This window comes from Halichoerus grypus, chromosome 7, assembly GCF_964656455.1.
Source record: "Halichoerus grypus chromosome 7, mHalGry1.hap1.1, whole genome shotgun sequence".
Classification (NCBI taxonomy): domain Eukaryota; kingdom Metazoa; phylum Chordata; class Mammalia; order Carnivora; family Phocidae; genus Halichoerus; species Halichoerus grypus.
In genome coordinates this window covers 140,537,762-140,557,761 of record NC_135718.1, presented here as the reverse complement: position 1 = coordinate 140,557,761, position 20,000 = coordinate 140,537,762, and the positions used below count along the sequence as shown (strand labels likewise).

The following is a 20,000-nucleotide window of genomic DNA, read 5'->3' as shown; positions in this document are numbered from 1 at the left end:
GAAAATGAGAAGATACGGGAAAATGCGGAGGGATGGATTAGCATACTAACAAAAGTTCCATTTACCAATATTCTGATTTTTTTTAATGATCAAAGAATCAAAATGATGGGGAAAGAAATAAAAACAGCGTATTACTGGGCTATCTAGAAAATGTTCAATTATTCACTTCATTCTACTGGGAATGAACTCTAGAGGACAGGATAACTACCATTGTTTTGGCTTGCATACAAACTTCATTCAAGGGAAATTAGTGTAACCAAACAGGAGGGAGTTTTGTAGCTTAGAAGCCTCTTTTGTGTAAATACACACATGCTTCCATGGATTCAGTCTTGTACTACTGCCAAAAACATTGGTACAGTGGCTTGCTCACCAGAGCACAAAACAAAGGATATTTGCATAACAGCAAAGTTCATCTGTTGAAATTATTACTTGGATCTATGTTGTGCGTTCTCACTCCCCCACAAAAACAAACACTAGGTGTTGCTAAATAGTGTAAATTGTTGAAGGAATTTAATTTGACCTACAAACTAAAAGCTATTTTTAAAAGCCTTTTTTAGTTTCAATAAGAGACTGGTGAAAGCAACACACTTTTTTGATAGAAATATCAAAAGTGTATCAAATTCTGTTGATAACACACTAAAAGGAAATTAATTTGAAGTACATGATATACAATGTTTATTATACGAATTGTGCCATCTTAAGAATTACTCTTCATTCAAAAGAAAAACCAAACCAAACAAAATCCCAAACAAACCTAGAGTTATTAATCATTCCAGAAATAACTTTTTGTTTTAATCCTGAGGGAATTTTGCAAAACTTCAGTAGCAATACCAATCAACATGGTGCGACATAAGCACTGTCCCTTCTCAGAGACAAAGCTACGTAATGGACATTTTTCTGGATTCTTTATAACAAAAATTTAATAACTACTCAGATCTGAAAAAAGAACAAGTATTTTCAGAAGAAGAATGTCTCCATGAACAATTCTACTTGATTCAGCATATGTAAATAATGATCAAAGGTATCCAAAACAAGTGGCCTGGATTTTTCTTCTTCTTCTTTTTTTCATTCCCATTTTTGATTTTGTAACTTCATCCACGGTTGAAACAATGCACATGGCCTGTCGGCTTGCTAGGGTAAAGTTTAGATTAGCTTGGCTAGGGAGCTCAGTCTCCCAGGCTCTCACCTACCAGGTCAGGAATCTCAAATCTCTAAAAATGTACCTGAAATATATGGCCATTTTACATTAATGAAAGTTTTTTCTTAAACCATACCTTTAATTAATTCTCATTTTATTTATATCTAGAAAATCAAAAGTTATCAATGAAGAGACTCTTCAGGAATATTCAACTGAATCTAGTTTAGGCTGATATGTATTTAAATATTAAAATGACATATTCGTGCTTCAGTATTATTGGCTCATATTACGTTCAGAAAGATCTTAAAACTGCCAAAGTACATCTTCCAGTGATATGGCTTATCACAAAGGCGTGTGAGTGCAGTAGACTGATTTCTCTTTGTAAAATATAAGATTTAAAAGTTAAAACTGCATATACATAAAATATTAATGAGAAAAAAGCAGAAGTATTGTCATTAGTACATTGGTTAAGAAATTGACTCAACATTTACCATATAGAGTCATTCTGAATATTAGGATGAAGGAAATAGTCAACAATGTTAACAGCAACAACAATAATAACCAGTTCTGCTAACATTTATTGAACAGTAACATACCTTCATGAGTGCCTCTTTAAGCCCTGAGGATACACCAGAGACCAAAACAGAATCCTTACTTTCATGGAGCTTACATTTTAGACAGCACTACACGAATAAATATATGCCCAGCAGTGACAAGGACTTGGGAGAAAAAAACAAATCAGCTTAAGAGGAATAAAGAATACCTGTCAATAGGATGGGGGAGAACAGGAATGGACTGGTATTTCTCCCTAGTTCTTTCTATATTGGGCCATATGTACTGTTCACAGCTACCCCATCCTGCCCATAAATAGTCATGGTCTAACCAGGAAAGCAAGGGAAACTCCATATACTCAGGCCAAATAGAAAACAAAGTAACATGGTAATAAGCGTAAAAAGGTGATATTACTTGGCATACATTTGAGCTTTAAGAAGGGAAAATTGGAGAGCACAGCTGTATATCAAAGTCATATTCTTAATATTGTTTTTGATTATTTGATTATAAAGAAAATAAATAATATATGATGTCGAAGAGGTTATCTGAAAAAGTGAAAGCCATGCAGTTTTATTTGGTATTTAATCACTTAAGAAAATTCATTGCATTTTCTAAAGTTGGAAAAAATGCTTTACCAAAACTTGAAAAAGATAGTTCGGTAAAACTATAGACTAATTTCATATATGAATATAGATCCAGAACTTATCAATAAAATATTAGCAAATTGAATTAAGAAGTATATTAAAAGAATGACATGCCAGGAGTAATTTGCTTTGACTCCAAAAATGTAAGGATGGTTCAACATCAGGACATCTATCAACATATTTCCTAAGTCAACTGATCAAAGGAGAAAGCTCATACAATTTTTTATCAATAGATGCAATAGAAAAAGGACTTACAAGATTCAGCCACTATTTCTAGCACAAATTCAGTGTAAAATCAGATTAAGATAAAGTCAATTTCTAAGATTGCTGATGATTAAGACTCAACTCTTCACTTTATAAAAGTGAAATATTTAAAAGGTTGCTTATAAAGGTTTAGAGGTTGCTACACTGAAGTCTTGAGTACAATTGAGGACTAACAGAAAATAAAACATAAAAATAGCTAAGTTGTGTAACTGTGATGCCACAAAAAAACTTTGATGGTGATGACTCAAGCGCAGCCCCACCTTCCACAGCTAAAGCAGAATGAAAGACAACAGGTATGCAGTTCTCAGTCTTCATGCGGCAGAGTCATCACTAGGCTCAGACTGAAGCCACCCTCCGTGGCCGTGGGCCACGAGAAGCAGTAGTGTCCGCCGGATTTTGTCCATGCATTATGTTACTAGGGTGTTAACTCTTAGTGTTGCTCATTTACAAGTCTGATAATAACCCAGAGTGAAAAGAGTTGAGTCTTAATCACCATTATCACCTATTTATGAAGGTGGACCTGTCTTTGATGTCTGCTTAAATCAAACCATAACATATATATATAAACAAACATCTTATGGAAGAAAATAAAATAATGATGATGACTACTATTTATTGAGTTCATATTAAGCTCTAAGAATTGCTCTCATTCAATGCTTAATCCAGCCCTATCAGAGAGATGCTATTACTATCCCCATTTCACAGGCAAGAATACTGGGAATTGAGAGTATAAGTAACCTCCCTAAGATTACATATGAAGAAGAACTGGGATTCACCCCAAAGAAATATGGTGATTCCAAGAGCCCACACTGTTCTCAACTTCTTTAGACTGCAACAAATGGAGAATATGCTGTCTTCCTGGATGGAAGGACTTAATTCCACAATAAGTCAATCCTTCCAAGGTTGACATATACACCTAACATCATTCAAATCAGAATGGCAATAATGTTTTGTTTCAAACCTGATAAAATGATCTCAAGTTATATAAAGAAGGCTAAATGGTCGAACTAGCCTAGAAAATTGTGAAAGAAAAAAAGTACTGAGGTGACGTCTTCTTCAGTATTTCAACTTACTATAAAGCCACTGAATTACAGCAGTATGGTGTTGGTGTAACAATAGACAAATGATCATTTGAGCAGACTAGACTTTAGATACGGATACAAGTAAACCTGGGAGCTTGGCTTATTGTAGAAGCAACATTTTATTTCATTGGGAAATAATGGTTTACCTTAAAAATGGTACTGGCCTGACAGTCTATGTGTAAGAAGAAAAAGATCTTTTTATTATATCATAACTAAATTCCAATAAATTAAAATTTTCACGTTAAAAAAATAGAAAGCTTAGAAAAATAATTTTATATAATTTAAAGATTAGGGGGATCTTTCTAAAGGAAAAAACAAAACAAAACAAAACCAAAAAAAACTCAGAAGCCTTAAAAGAAAAACTAGGGGCACCTGGGTTGCTCACTTGGTTAAACGTCTGCCTTTGGCTCAAGTCATCATTCTGGGGTTCTGGGACTGAGCCCCATGTCCAGCTCCCTGCTCAGTGGGGAGCCTGCTTCATCCTCTCCCTCTGCCTTTCCCCACTCTGCTCATGTTCTCTCTCTCAAATAAATAAATTAAATCTTTAAAATTAAAAAAAGATAAAAGATAGTTATATTTAGCTAGAAAATAAATTGATTGTTTCTTACAAGGCGTAAGACTCCCTCAAAAAAAGAAAAAAAGTTAAATTCTAAGAGATAGATTGGAAAAATACATCTGTAACACGCAGTATAGAAAAATAGATTTCCCCAAAATATACAAAGACTTCTAATACTTTATGATAAAAAGGTAATTCAATAGAAAATGTATAAAATATGGATAATTTAAAGAGGATGATATGCAAAGGGTCAATAATATTTGGAAATATTTATACCTCACCAAAAAAGCCAAGAGAATGCAAATTAATTAGAGAAATAATTAAGTAATAATTAAGAAAAAAAAGAAATAATTAGAGAAATAAAAAAGTAATAAACAAGCAAAAACAAGTGGTAATTTTACCAGTTTGTGAGGATGCAGATCATGGACATTCTTTCATTGTCTGCGATAAAGTGAATTACCTCAACCTGTTAGAAAGTAATCCCTCAATAATGGTTAAAATTAAACATAATGAACCTTCTAGCATAGCAATTCTTTCTCATCTACCCAATAAAAAATAAATACAACAATATGTGTGCATACATTTTCAAATATTGTTTTTAGCAGTAAAGAAATGTCAATAGGATAAAAGCTGAATAATTTGTTTTCAGTCATGAAAGGAATATTATGTTACAGAAAAAAAGAATGAGTCTGTCCTCTATTGTTAAGTGTAAAAATTAAGTTGCAGATTAATAGGTGTAGAATAAACATGTTTTGTAAAAAATATTAAAAGAGAGAAAGCTTATATATGTGTGGGTATATTTGCTTTGCTTATATGAGATACCAGAAAGTATGGGAGAATATATCCCAAAATATCACCTACTCATTTTAAGAGGGTAGCTGGCAGGGGAGAGGGATGGGAAGAGGTAGAGGTGAAGGGCCATAATCAACTTTTCATATATATATATAGCTTTGTACTCTTTCTCTAATTTCAGGATGTAAACCTAATATCTGAAATGAAAAACTAATGTTAACAAGTTTAAAAGAAAAAGATGGCATTTTGAAAGAGAAAATTTAATTTTATTTCAACAAATATTTATTATACACCTTATTCCGTATGAAAAGCTTTACCAGGAAGTCTGTTGTTAAGAAAATTGCTATATGGAGTCAAGTATTCCACGCGGTTGGTCCTTGTATATTCATATGTTGTATTGATTAAGTAGCCTTAGAGTTATGCAATCACATGTAGACATGAAGGCATCCAAAAAAATAATAACTAAAAAGAAAAATGGAAATCTAAACTAAATTAAGAGCCACTCAACTCAAAAATAATTATGGTAGGCAAGGCATCTCTGAAATAAGCATTTTATTTCTAGCCAGTAACTATAATTCTAAGTAAAAGATTTCAGTGTAAAATTGCTGTTTTAGAGAACACATCTCTTGCTTATTTGGATCAGGAAGAGACTCTTTGGTCTGAGTTTTCTGGGATGCAGCAATATTTCATAATCCTTCTTGTGGACCATGTCTATGTAAAAAACCACGGGAAGTTAAACTGAAAGTTTTAATCTCATACATTTTGGCCATACTCTAATAAATATGGTCTTATGCCTAGGAAAGAATAGAATACAATATTTAGCTAGCTTGCTCCTTAAAAATCTTGGACACGTCTATTTTTAATAATGGCTCCAGGATATTATCAGGAAGGTAATCCAATTAGATGCCACTTCTGTTAGCTTACTGACTATGATGACACTGGCCTTCTCCACGTAAAAGTCCTTCGAAAAATTTCTGTAGAAATAGATTCATGTCTTCCAATTGAATACTGTCAAAAAGACATTTTTCCCCAAGTCTAACTTTTTAATTGAGAAAAATAACTAATTTCTGGATGTAAGCATTTATAGGAGAGAAAATTGGGATTTTTTTTTTTTCCCCAAAGATCGTCAGATGACTGTCTCCAGTGTCATTATATCAAATCTCTTAATCTCTTCTGGATATTTTATCCAAGTTTTATCTCTTTTTTTAAAGATTTTATTTAATTTGAGAGAGAGAGAGTGCATGAGCACAAGTGGGGGGGGGCAGAGGGAAAGGGAGATGCAGACTCCCCGCTGAGCAGGGAGCCCCACACGGGGCTCGCTCCCAGGACCCTAGGGTCATGACTTGAGCTGAAGGCAGATGCTTAACCAACTGAGCCCCCGAGGCATCCCTCAAGTTTTATGTTATGAATGCTTTTTCTCAGCCTCAGTACCAAGTTCCAAATCAATTCACTATTAGCTCAACTGCACAGACTATCTCCAAGTTTTAATTCTTTCAAGTGCTGCCAAACCTTCACCTGAACTCAGAATGTTCTGGCTCGAGAGGCAAAGAAGTGGTATTCCACATATCAGTCGGGCTGAATTTAGCTGTCATAACCTTTCCATTTTTCATTTACGTGACAAGTATCAAGAAGCCCCCTGAGTTTGACTTTGACTCATTTTTTGAGTTCACAGAGCACTGCACCTCCAAAATAAATAGAATCCTGTGTCTGTTCTACAACCTTTGCTCTTTAGGTTTCTTTGATTTTTCTCTACATCCAGACACATCCGCTATGCTCATAAAGAACACATTTAAAGCTTCTTTTCACCCCAGCACAGTGTGGACCACTCCAAGAAGTTTTTAAAATTAATGATTTTAAGCCATGTAGTAAAATCTGAATAGGTATTAGGTCTTGCTAATTATAAATTAGGAAAGCAGTTATCAAGCAACTAGACAACTGACATGTGGTGGGAGCCCATTTTGTTGCCACTTGTTAGTAAGAATGCCCTCTGAAAATCTCAGGTGATATTCCTTCTGGAGGAAACTGTTTTCCCTTTTATTTAAGAATGAAACATGTTGGTCAGTCCTTCTCTATAATTTTTCTGTTACTTTTTTCTGACTTTGATTTTGTTTAGAGTTACAAATATGGATATCAATATATATTGCTCTATGGAAATCTTTTAAATTTTCAAAATAACCGTATGCTAAGGAAAAAAATGTACTCTAATCAGCTGTGACTACAGTTACTTACTGAACTCCATCTCTGTGTGCATGGCATTAAATGGGTATACAATTTTGGCCCTGCCATCAAGAAACTTACTAAGAGATGAAATGTATACTCTAAAATTTAAGGAACGGTGCAAGGCAATGATAAGAGAGCAACCAGAATAGTATGTAAAAAAAGTGATTTTTTAATGGTCCATGTACATTTTTCTAGGGTTCTTTTACCCCCAAAGCATGAGTGTGTTACCAGTATGGCCTTACAAAATTTAGAAAAAAAAAGGGGGGGAATATTAAACATTGTAGTATTCCATTACAAAATATTTCTTTTTTTCTGGTGTTCAGGTCCATGTGTTAGTTAAACAGGATCATCCTTTGCTTGCGTTTTTAAAGGCTTATCTCTTATCTCTGAGAATAGAAGTTGCTATTGCTTTACTTTCTACATTATGCACATGTGAGATTCAGGAACTCAATTATGCATCCTCAGAAAATGCAAAGAATGTTCCCCCACCCTCACCACCCAAAAAAAAAAAAAAAAGTAGTGACATATTTAGAGTACATACTAACAATGCAAAGCAGGGAGTTCTGATGTTTCATTTAATTGAGTTATAAACAAGAAAACTGTCAAATCCTGCCACTGCCCCATGGATGCATGTGGATGTGTGAATTTCCTCCATGTGTGTGCTCTGTGTCCTTTAGAACACCCACCGTGGAGATGAATCACTAAGGTGTGTATTAGTCTGACAGTCCTAGAAAGTATCACGACAAAAAGCCAAACCCAGGAAACAGCATTTCATTTAGTTCCTGGTGTACTGCTAATTGATCCCAAACCCTTCATTACTGTCTAGTGCAAAAGGCTAAGTCGAAAGGAGGCATTTAGAAAGTGGCTTAAGTGAAAACAAGGCACGGCAAAATTCTAGGTCTTGTGAACTTCACTTGCTCTGTTCCTGTGTTGTCACACTGATTCTAAATTTATCTTTTATTTCAGGTCACTTGGAAACCCCCACTCATGCAGAATGGAGACATACTTAGCTATGAGATCCGCATGCCTGATCCTCACCTCACAATAACCAATGTTACTTCCTCCGTGTTAAGTCGAGTAATTACTCATCTGATTCCTTTCACTAACTACTCTGTCACCATTGTGGCTTGCTCAGGAGGTAACGGGTACCTAGGAGGGTGCACAGAGAGTTTACCTACCCATGTTACCACCCACCCCACCCTACCTCAGGGCATTAACCCGTTGTTGGTGATTCCACTAAGTGAATCATATGTTGGGATTTCATGGCAGCCACCATCCAGACCAAACGGACCCGATTTGAGGTAAGAGAAAGTGACTGTGCTTTTGGATTCTGCTATGGTCTTATCTCCAAAGGAAGGAAGGAAGGAAGGAAGGAAAGCAGGAAGGAAGAAAGGAAGGAAGGAAGGAAAGAAGGAAGGAGACTTTTATTCATGTGTGAATGTAGAACTAATTCTAATTGGATACCCCCTACTCATAACTTGAATACGATTTCGTATTGTATATCTCGACTTACATGGAGCCATGAAAGTTCGAGATAGAAATATAATTTTGTGAAGCTCTAAAACCCCTTGAAACAACAATCACTGTTCTCTAACAATTCTTGATGTAATCCTTCTCTTGGTTTTCAGAATATATTTTTATTATATGTTAGACAAACTTGATGCATGTTCTAAATGATACATTTACACAAAAATGTCTCAAAATTCCAAAGCTAACACAATAATTCTCTGGCAGGGTATTATTATCTGGAAACTTGTAAAGAACGTGGTCAGGGACATAGATAAGAGGAAAGAAACGTGTGTGATTCTGAAATAGCTTTGTAACAACCTCAACTTGACACTTAGCCAAGAGTAGCAAGCTGATAATATTATCATTATTTATAAAGCACTGATGGGTTGATGTCTTAGGAAACCATTAACTTAAGCATTTTGTATTTCCACTTTGTGTGAAACTGGCGATAAAGTTTTGGCAAATCTGAAATAGAAGAAATCTAAAATGTTATCGTTCTTACTAATAATAGTAAAATGTGAATGTAGCTGATTGTTTCAAAATAATTGAATACCTGAAACTTGAGCCAGAAGGCAGTGATTATCTGGGAAAAAAAAACAAAAAACTTCGTGATTGTAAATTAAGTTTTTTTTTTTTTACGTTTATGTGCACACACCAGATACTCATACCATGAAACAACATGAATTTTGGTTAATAACATTAGTTGAGATAATCCCGATGTTTCTGCTTGTCTTTTGCTTTAGATATGAGCTTCTGAGACGTAAAATCCAGCAACCACTTGCATCAAATCCCCCAGAAGATTTAAATCTGTGGCACAATATTTATTCAGGAACTCAGTGGTTTTATGAAGATAAGGGTCTTAGCAGGTGAGATTACAAAAACTATAAAAACAAAAGCTGGCATTTAGTCTTGGGCACGTTGACCAGTTCAGAGCATCTTCGTGTCTTCGTTGTGTGCATGTTATCAGTTGTGCAATAAAACATGTTTGGTGATTATCTGTGGCATTAATCATCGAACTGCAACAGTCAGCATGTTTCATGTTTGCCGTCTTAACTGTACGCTTAAAATAAGCCTTTTGAAGTCGAACTTGTACATGTTTGAGTCTTAACCTATTGCCTTTGTCACAGCTCTAGCGAGACATGAAAACTTAATAGAGGAATTTGGAAAAACTGAATATCTACAAAACGGGGGGGAAGTGGGGGAAAATGACTGGGCACTTACCAAATGCTTACTACTTCTGGAAAATAATTGTTACAAGTCATTGATGCAGCCCACAAAAAACTTAGTTAGCATGCCTGGGACTTGAAAGAATTCAGCTCGGGTTTAAAGGAAGCAGGAGAAAGGCAAACGGGCAATGTCAACAAAGAGCACTGCGTGGGAGAGCCCGCGGACCTCGGGGGGTTTCACCCGGTGCCGGAGAACCAGCTTTGGGACTTTATGCAAGTCACGTAACTTCTCCAGCCTTAACTTTGGATGTCGATAAAATCAAGAGATTGAATGGGATTAAATGATTTCTCAATCAATGTAATCAAATTGCCGGAAAAAAAAAAAAACCCACAAATATTTTATGAATGCTTTTCAGACATGTTTTTCAATAACTTTACTATCAGCTTGATTATTTTCCTGGACCCACCACTGACTCGCTCTACTCTGAACGCTGTTTACAGCTTTGGCCTTGCATCTCCCCTCTTCCTCACCTAGGCTTGTCCGGCCTCGTTCACATCACTTTCAGGGCCTGTGATGCGCCACACTTCCTCACTGAGCTTCTCCCCCTCGCTGCCCTCTCCCTTTGTCTGACTAGATTATCCATCACACGTTGGCCGGGAAGTTTCCTAGCGGGCTTCCCTGCCCACTCTTCCTGGTCTGACTCAGCTGCCCCTTAAAGCATTCTTACAACACCCTCATATAGCACTCGTGTCAGTAATGTACCTGGCGACTTGTCTGGACACCCCGTTATGTCGTCAGATCCACCCTGAGGCAAGGCTTTGCCCTCGTGACTTCCGCGCCCTCGGTCCCTAGCATCCTGTCTGCACATCGTGGGCCCTGGAATAGTTGTTAAATGAAAGAATATGTTAACTCAGTGAAGGGTGGGTTATTTCATTTCTCTGTGCCTTTGGATGTTAATTGTAGTGTTATTGTCTTTGGGGAATGGATAAAATTAAGGAAAATTCCCATCTGTCTTGAAGGATTGTGATGGGAAAACCTTACAGATATCGTAAGGTTCTTGGGGGAGGGGGGAGGCAGCACGTGAATCTGATGAAGCAATAGAGTAAACCACATGAAATTGCCATTTCTGTAAGTCAACCTAAATTATCATGGTCAGTAGACTATTCTGCTTTACTTCATCCAACATCATTCTATAATTATCACTTCAGTTGAAGAAATTTATGTATTCAGCAATTTCTTCTTGCTTACTCTCTGCTGAAAGGCACTGGGATAAGACAGAAATGAATTCAGCATTGGCCTCAAAGACCTCACTGTCTAGTGGAGGAAAACAGACTGCACCCATGGCTATGTGTGCACTAATTGCTTTTTTTTTTAAGATTTTATTTATTTATTTGAGAGAGAGAGAGAGAGAGAGCATGGTGGGGGGCGGGGGGGCTTGACCCTGGGATCACGACCTGAGCCGAAGGCAGATGTTTAACCAACTGAGTCACCCAGACACCCCCGTATTAATTGCTGTCATCCCAGTTCACTACTTAGTCACCAACACTCACTAGGGAAATCATATAGAAAAGCAGCTTTCTATGATCTGTGAACTCTAAGTGCCTTAAATATACCATTTTCCAAAATAAACAGATCTTGACTATTTAACGTGACTGAGTCAGATGTTTAGCCATGAGATGTTTGTCTGAAAAAGAGAATAAACCTCAGAGAGTTAATGTTTCTTTGTAGAAGAAAGGAAAAGTTATAAAAGAGAGCCAAAGCGAAACACTTATTATCGAATTTTTAGTTATGCCTCTAAGAATTTTTAATGAGAAGTCCAAATCTGAGATTTAAGAAAAGAGATATAGTTAAATCCCCACAAATCAAGTTGCAATGTAAGGTGACATAAACACATGGATGAAAGCTGCTTCCAGAAGGGAAGTACACATCTGACAAAATATGCTGAGCGGTATTTTGACTAGCCTCATAATGCTAAATGTCAAGGGATTGTTTTTTTTCCTGCTAGGACTAGCAAAAAAAAAAAAAAATTATTTTTTATTCAAAAACTGCTATGACCCATGTAAGCAGCTTGTGGTAAAAAACAACAACAACAAAAACAAAAAACAAAAAAAACCAATATACATTTCTTTTTAATATTAGAAATAAATGGTGTGAGTCTTCATATGATGAGAACATTTTTTTCTAGCCCTGTAGCCTTTGTAAGTCCAAAAATAGTCTAGGGGCCCCTTCAGCCCGTGGAGGGTTCTCTCACAACTCTGAGAGAAAACTGGAAATTAGTCTACTGGTGGGCACTGTGTGCTGTGACCGTTCTCCTGTTAAGAGGTGATCTTTCTCAGTAGAGGCAGGGCTGGCCCCCCTCCTGGTAAGCCAGCGGTCTCTCCGATTGCAGAGGGGAGGACCCGGGCTCTCAGCTCACTTTGTTACACGCCTGTCTCACAGCTCCTTAATGACCCTACCCTTTGGCTTTTGTCTTCTTGACTTATTTGTTTGGTTGCTATTTTGGGGGGTGGGGAGGAGTAATTGAATTCTAATGCCTTTAAGAGGAACAAGTAATTTTCTATTCTCCTCAGACTCCATCAATCCTTCTTTCTTTCTTATCTTACATATACATAAATAAGTGGAACACTGAAGTGTCTCTCCCCATTTTCACCTGATATCACCATAGCTACGTCTAGAATCAGTTTTTTAAAAGGCATGTCTCTTGATATAAAAAGTAAAATTAACTTAAGATTCACTGGGCATCCCTTTATGAATGTATCTGTGAGTGTAAATACAAATTGAAGTCAATTTCCTTGGTCACGTGATCTATTTTGGTTAGCTATATGTTTCTGATAGATAGAAAACACACCAATTTAATCTAAATTGTTATTATATTCTGAAGTTCAAATCATTCTAGTAATTATTTTTCCCATTATAACTCCATGTACAGAATAGAATATTGAGCTAATTAGATAACTTAGTTTAAACAAAAATAGTTTTGTTCTTATGATTATCTTAGGTAAGGAGTGATTTTGTCTGAGTTACACAGTTAAGTTTCCTCATTACTGAATTTTTACTCTGTGTAGACATGAACTCAATGTAACTGTAGGTTTATATGATTTGTCAGTTTCTAACTTTTCTTCCTTAATAATTCTGTGCAAAAAGTTATGGTTGTTGGGGGAACCATAACTTTGGGTTCCCTGACATTTTCATCACTTGGAAAACCTGGTGAACATGCTGTTATCATTTGATGCTGAGGTGAGCCAGGCAAGGTTTAATGGGGGGCAGCGACCTCCTCATTGTAAACATCAGCCCACCCTTATGATTTCCAGTGCTTTGTTTTCTGAGGGATCAGATAAAACTAGCAAGAGCAAAGTGACAGCATGTCTTCCTTTTTGCTCTGAATATGATGCAGGAGGAACAAGTTATAAGAAATAATAAGTTATTTTTTCTATTTTAAGGAAAATGTTGACTTGTAGATAATAGTGACTTAGCTTTCATTAAGTTTATAAAGGGAGATATGTTCTAACTCCTGTTCCTTTCTATTATTTATAAATTTCTAAATGTACTTCTTTGCAATGACAGTCTGGAAAGAGACTTCCATGTGACTCCTCAAGGATCCATTAATTCTTTTTTTTTTTAATTTTATTATGTTAATCACCATACATTTCATCATTAGTTTTTGATGTAGCGTTCCATGATTCATTGTTTGCATATAACACCCCGTGCTCCATGCAGAACGTGCCCTCTTTAATCCCCATCACCAGGCTAACCCATCCCCCCACCCCCCTCCCCTCTAGAACCCTCAGTTTGTTTCTCAGAGTTCATAGTCTCTCATGGTTCGTCTCCCCCTCCGATTTCCCCCCTTCATTTTTCCCTTCCTGCTATCTTCTAATTCTTATCTTTAAACGAAAGTATTCAGGGTGCCTGGGTGGCGCAGTTGGTTAATTGTCTGACTCTTGATTTCAGCTCGGATCATGATCTCAGGGTCCTGGGATTGAGTCCCACGTCGGGCTCCATGCTCAGCGGGCAGTCTGCTTGAGAATTCTCTCTCTCCTTGTGCCCCTCTCCCCCCCTACCTCTAAAATAAGTAAATAAATCTTTTTTTTAAGATTTTGTTTATTTATTTGACAGAGAGGTACGGAGAGCCAGAGAGCACAAGCAGGGGGAGTGGCAGGCAGAGGGAGAAGCAGGCTCCCCACTGAGCAGGGAGCCCGATGCGGGGCTCGATCCCAGGACCCTGAGATCATGACCTGAGCCAAAGGCAGACACTTAACCATCTGAGCCACCTAGGTGCCCCATAAACAAATCTTTTAAATAAATAAATGAAAGTATTCAAAATTAAATATTCATCTTATTTTCAAAAAATAGTTGGACTTGAGTGTTTTAAAATTAAATTCTTTAGCTAAATATATCATAAAATCTAAGTTTAAATTTTACTGGCATAGATTCTGATTTTTTTTAAACCTTCCAAAATGAAATGTCTCAAGTCCTAAAAGAGGATGTAGTTTCTGGGGGATAATATTAAAAATAATATGCCTTTCATTCCCCTCCTTTGCAATAAGAGCAAATGTACAGAGAGGACATGTCCTGTTTTGCTAATATGGAAAGACTGGGCCAGTTCCATGAGACCTGTTCCTATAGCATAAGTATATTTAAGTTGTAGCTGTTAAGTAAAGAAGTTAACTTTGGACATACAGAGGGGTGAGTGGAAGGAATGCTTTTCTCCCGTGACCCCTAATGTGAGGTAGATCCTGTTACTTTCTTCATTAATATCAAAATGTGAATAAAAGTCGGGTCTCAGAATGAAAGCCAACTTCTGTGCGCATTGGTGTGCCATCTCATAGGAAAGGACTTATTCAAAATGAGCAAATATGTGTCTATTTCACATTTATTTATTTTTTTTTAAAGATTTTTTATTTATTTGACAGAGAGAGACACAGCGAGAGAGGGAACACAAGCAGGGGGAGTGGGAGAGGGAGAAGCAGGCTTCCTGCGGAGCAGGGAGCCCGATGCGGGGCTCGATCCCAGGACCCCGGGATCATGACCTGAGCCAAAGGCAGATGCTTAACAACTGAGCCACCCAGGCGCCCCCCCTCCTTTTTTTTTTTCTATTTCACATTTAAATTAAAGTAGTAGAGTCATGGTGTGTTTCTCCATTGAGATTTTTTTTCATCGCTCTAAATTTACCTCCAAGCTATCCTTTTCCAAATGCCATCATATGAAACCTTACCTCATGAAAAATGAGCCTCCACATGTGGAAGAATGCATTTTTGTCATAGGAGATTTTTTTCCCTAGTGTTTTATTCAAAACCAAAAACAAACAAGCCAAAAAAAAAAAAAAACAAACAAACAAAAAACGAGTTTCATTGCATTTCTTTCTAATGTGATGACAGAGTAGAACAAAGACAGAAATTACAGCAAAATTATTTTAGGTGTAGCATTCTGGTAGCATAATTATAGATGGCCACAATAATATGACAGCAGCAACTTGCCCTCACAATCTAGAAAGTACCACGTTATGAAAACTTTTAAGGGTAATAAGCATTACTCTTCAATATCAAAAGAAAAGCATCTTCAGTAGCATTTTTAGAAACAGTAAATAAGTGGTATAAAGAACAGGCAGATACCATCAATGAAATATTTAAACAACTGCAGATTTAAGCAGTAGGAACAGTGCTGCTTTTTTGTTTGCTGATTTATTCATTCCCACAAAGGATTTGGGGATGTAAGGAACAGTATGCTATTAGAGGTTTCTCAAACCCTCCCATGTGTGATGCCTTACTCCAGCACATGCTGGGCTGTGGCAGATATGAAGAAGAGTTAGTGGAAGAAGCAAGTGAATAGCCTGCATTTTCAGAAGCATGATTTATATTGGTGACAATATTGACACATGAATTCTGTTAGGACATCAATAAAGTTGACACATTTTTAATTCTGATGAAAATAACCTGAGGCATTCTGTGGCTGCACTGAAGAATCTTATTGGTTACAAAAACACATCAGACCCTTTCAAGGTACAAGCCTTCACACGTTTTGCCCTGGAATCATGCTTCCCTCTAGACAAATGTCTTCGTTGCACAAAATGCCGCTTGTCATCAATACCTAGCCCAAATGTTACTTCCTCTGTGAAGACTTCCTGACTGGATGAGGTTCAACTAGATGCTCTCTCTGAAGCATGTTGGAAGAAAAAGGAATAAATGAACCCATATTTTAGGGGTTCTCATTTAAAAACATATTTCTGTAAATACGTATGTTCTCCAGTAGAACAGATATCATGTTCATTATGTTTAGCACCTAGAATGTTGTTAGTGTTCAACAAATATTCTTGAATGAATGAACAAATGAATGAATGAATGAATGAATGAAATAATGTAGCAACTTGAGAGACAGTATAATGTGTAAAAGAAACATCTTGCTAAGTTTCAGTAGGGCTTATTTCTCTATTGGACAGGTATATTTTTGTGATGCTAATTTACCAAATCATGTATGACCTGAAAGTTATGAGACTGAATGCTTTAGTAACTATGAAATATCCATTCATTCATTTATGAAATTTGCTACTCTGTAAATAAACAGATTCCTGGGTCATAAAAACTTCAACATCTAAAAGGCACCCAACTTTCTAATTCACTTGAGTAGTAACAACTGAACCTTGAAATGAGTACATTTCCATAAAGAAGTTTTTAATATAAATTATCTTTTACAAGGAAAAATACCATAGTCATTTCTGTAACACAACAAAGTTTTCCATTTTCTGTGTGTTGGTGAAGGGAGAGCTTGAGGGTGGTCTCAGCAAATTAGTAATTTAGAGAATAACTATTGTAATAACCCAGTCCTCCTAAATTGACCTCAAACAGTTGGTTTTACTAGCTCTATATAAAGTGTTCATTCACTTTGCAGATTTCAAAAGCTGTTTCCTACAGAGTTTGAAATGGTACATTTTTCAAGATATCCCTAGGGAACACAATTAGTATTTAGAGAAGAAATTGGTTTGATATACATAAGTTTTGCATGAGGATATGATGTCAATCAGCCTAGCATTTTTCTTTTAAAAGTATCCTTTTATTATTAACTAAATGGAATGTCACAATTGATGTCAGTAATCAACACCTCAGTCCATCTAAAAACCAGCATATCTTGAGTGGATGGGAAAAAAAAAAAACACTTTAAGCACATTAATACATATATTCTTTTTTGACATGAAGTGGCAAAATATAAACTGACACATATAGTCATAAGTATATATACTGACTAACATAAAGATTAGACTTTGGATGCAATGAAAACGATGTATTTTAGTATTTCATTTAGGAGAATTCAAGATTTTATATCCCTAAAATTTTAACTTAACCATTTGAAAGTTAAAGAAAATGCAAAAGACAGATGCATGACATCAAGTCAAATGCCTATTGATTTCTCATTTAGATAAAATAATGAATAGTGGAAAGAATTTAAGATTAGAAGTGAGGAGCCTAGAGACTTGCTTAGTCATCTTAACTAGTTGTATAACCTTAGGCAAAACCACTTAACTTCTCAGGGTCTCAGTTTTCTTATCTGTAAAATGTAGCAGGTATTTTATTATTTGAAGTGGATAAACTCTACAGCCTTGTCTCGCTCAAAAATTTTAATATTACTTTGGAAACAGTCCCTCCAATTATCTATATGGCCTCAATTTCTTCTATGTAGATATAAATTGTATATTTCACCACAAGTAAATTATGATGGAATAGCTTAAAGGCCCTACAGAAGTTGTTTACGATGTTAATTACACTTGCAGAAAAGAACCACACAAATGGTATCACTTTAAAGCCATAAAGATTACTAAATGTATAATAGCATAGACATGTGGAAGAAAAATTCAACTATTGTAGGAGAGAAGACTAGGCATCCAGACTCTAGCTAAATTTGTTTTAAGCCGTTTTATGAAGTAAAACACAATTAAAAGTATTTCACCCAGGGAGAAAGCTATTGAAGTCAGGGGCACTGGTTCAATTCCCAAGTGAGCCATTAACTTTTGTTTCATTCCATTGTCACAGACTCACTAACCTCTTAACCCCAACTCACCATCTTTCAAATTCATACAAGTGGTTACAGAGGAAATTTGGTGAGACTGTTTGGATATGTAAGCAAAAATCTATCCCCAGCGCTAGAAAAATAATTCAAAGGTCAAGCCCCAGTGATATGACATCATCCAAGTATTGACAGATCAGATTATCCTTAGGATGATTATTACTGTTATTATCACCATCATTATTATGGTGGCAGCATTGCATCGTGGTTAAAAGAGCCAGCTCTAGAATTAGACTGGGTTTGAATCTGCACTGTCCCACTTACCGGCTTGACAAATTGGACAAGTTATTTAACTCTTTGAGTCTTATTTTCCTCATTTTCAAAATAGTTGTTATAATAGCACCTTGTAGGGTAATTGTGAGGAATGAGTGAGTTAATCCATGTGGAAAATCCCTGAAACATATTAACTACTAAGTAAATGCTACTATTATCTTTCAGTTGTCTTGGTCACGTTGACTGGTTGGCACTTGCCGAAAAGTGTCTGTAGTGGCTTCCTCCAGCTGCTAGGAGCAAACTGGACGACATAAAACAATAGAAATGTATTCTCTCACACTTCTGGAGGCTGAAAGTCCAAAACCAAGGTGTTGTCAGGGTCATGCTCCCGTCAGTCTCTGGAGAAAAGTTGTTTCTTGCCTGTTCCAACTTCTGGCGGCCAGTTGTTGCTTGGCGTGTGATGGTCTAACTTCAATCTCTGCCCCTGTCTTCACATGGCTGTCTTCTCCCTCTGTGTGTCTCTGCATCAGAATTTTCCTCTGTTTTTATAAAGACATCAGTCCATTGCATTTAGGGCTTTCCTGAACCTAGTCTGACCTCAACTTGACTATATCTGCAAAATCCCTATTTCCAAATAAGTTCACGTTCACAGGTACCAGGGGTTGGGACATAAACATATCATTTGTTGGTGGGGGGAGGCACTCAATTCAACCCATTACAGCATAAAAAGCAGAAAAATAGAAAGAAAATAAAGCACAAGAAGAAAGGGTAAAGCAAACAAATGTAGAAAATCTGATGCTAGTACTTATTTGGGGGAAATAGGTAAATAGCCTCAAAGAAATCGCTGAGTCCTTACCTATCACTACAACAGAGAAACACCTTACATGTGGCTGAGGCAGAGCCCAGCAAAATATCTTTGGACCATGAGTGAGAAACAAGATGACTTCAACAAGCAGTAGAAGCAGACTTCAACATAGGTGGCAGCAAAATGCTGTGAGAATCCTGACAATTATTTGGCACAATCCTGCAAATGGCATCCTCCCTTTGTCAAGCCTGATCAGTTGTGACTTATCGAGACACGGTCCATGGGCCCTGCATTGGATGCAAGGTAACTTGGATGACATCATAAACCCAAAGAAGGTGATGATGATCTGAGGCCAGCATTTGCACTGAGTACTGGATGTCCCCGGGGATAGTGATGTGTTGTGCAACATGTTTTAAGCAAATTTCGTGGACTAAACAATTGTCCACGCAAAGTCTGACTGTGTCTATAAATAGCATTTTCCTATCTGGGCAGTTTTGAACCAAATGAAGAAAGCATGATAGTCTTCTGCCTGAAAGAGCCAAAAAGGATTAAAAAAACTGATGGCTTTACTCTATCATTGATTTAATACATGACTTGGAAAGTCCTCATCATATCACATCACCATGTCCAGTTTTCTCTTTCTGCAAAGCAATATTCAGTTTCCACTGTATTGACTCAAGTAAATATGTTCACATGATGGCAAAATGCAGCTTGCTGTAGCAAAATTCTTGGCGGGAGAACGTTGTACCCTTGGTCACAGTTACGATTTAATTCAGGGGTTTATCTGTCTTCCAAAGAGACTATAGGAAGGAAGGATAGGTGTAGGAAGAAAATGGTGATGAAGGATTCTGATATTTGAAAATGGATGAGTTTCCCAAAAGAAGAGCATAAAACTGTCTGGATAAAATTCAGATAGAACACTGGCAGGTTGCCAGATTTGTAATTGCATCTTGAATTGAGCTGTAATCCTTACCACTTCCGAAAACAATAAGAGTGAGAAAACGAT

General features: G+C 36.6%; 1 protein-coding gene across 1 annotated transcript in view; it reads left to right on the top strand.

Annotated features, from left to right (window-relative positions):
* The window catches only part of USH2A (usherin), a 687,474-nt gene that overhangs the window by 452,468 nt on the left and 215,006 nt on the right, over positions 1-20,000 (top strand). The window contains exons 41-43 of the mRNA XM_078078672.1: positions 8,215-8,549; positions 9,501-9,623; positions 15,621-15,742. Coding sequence (XP_077934798.1) covers positions 8,215-8,549; positions 9,501-9,623; positions 15,621-15,742 — 580 coding nt within the window. The remainder of the gene's footprint in view (positions 1-8,214; positions 8,550-9,500; positions 9,624-15,620; positions 15,743-20,000) is intronic.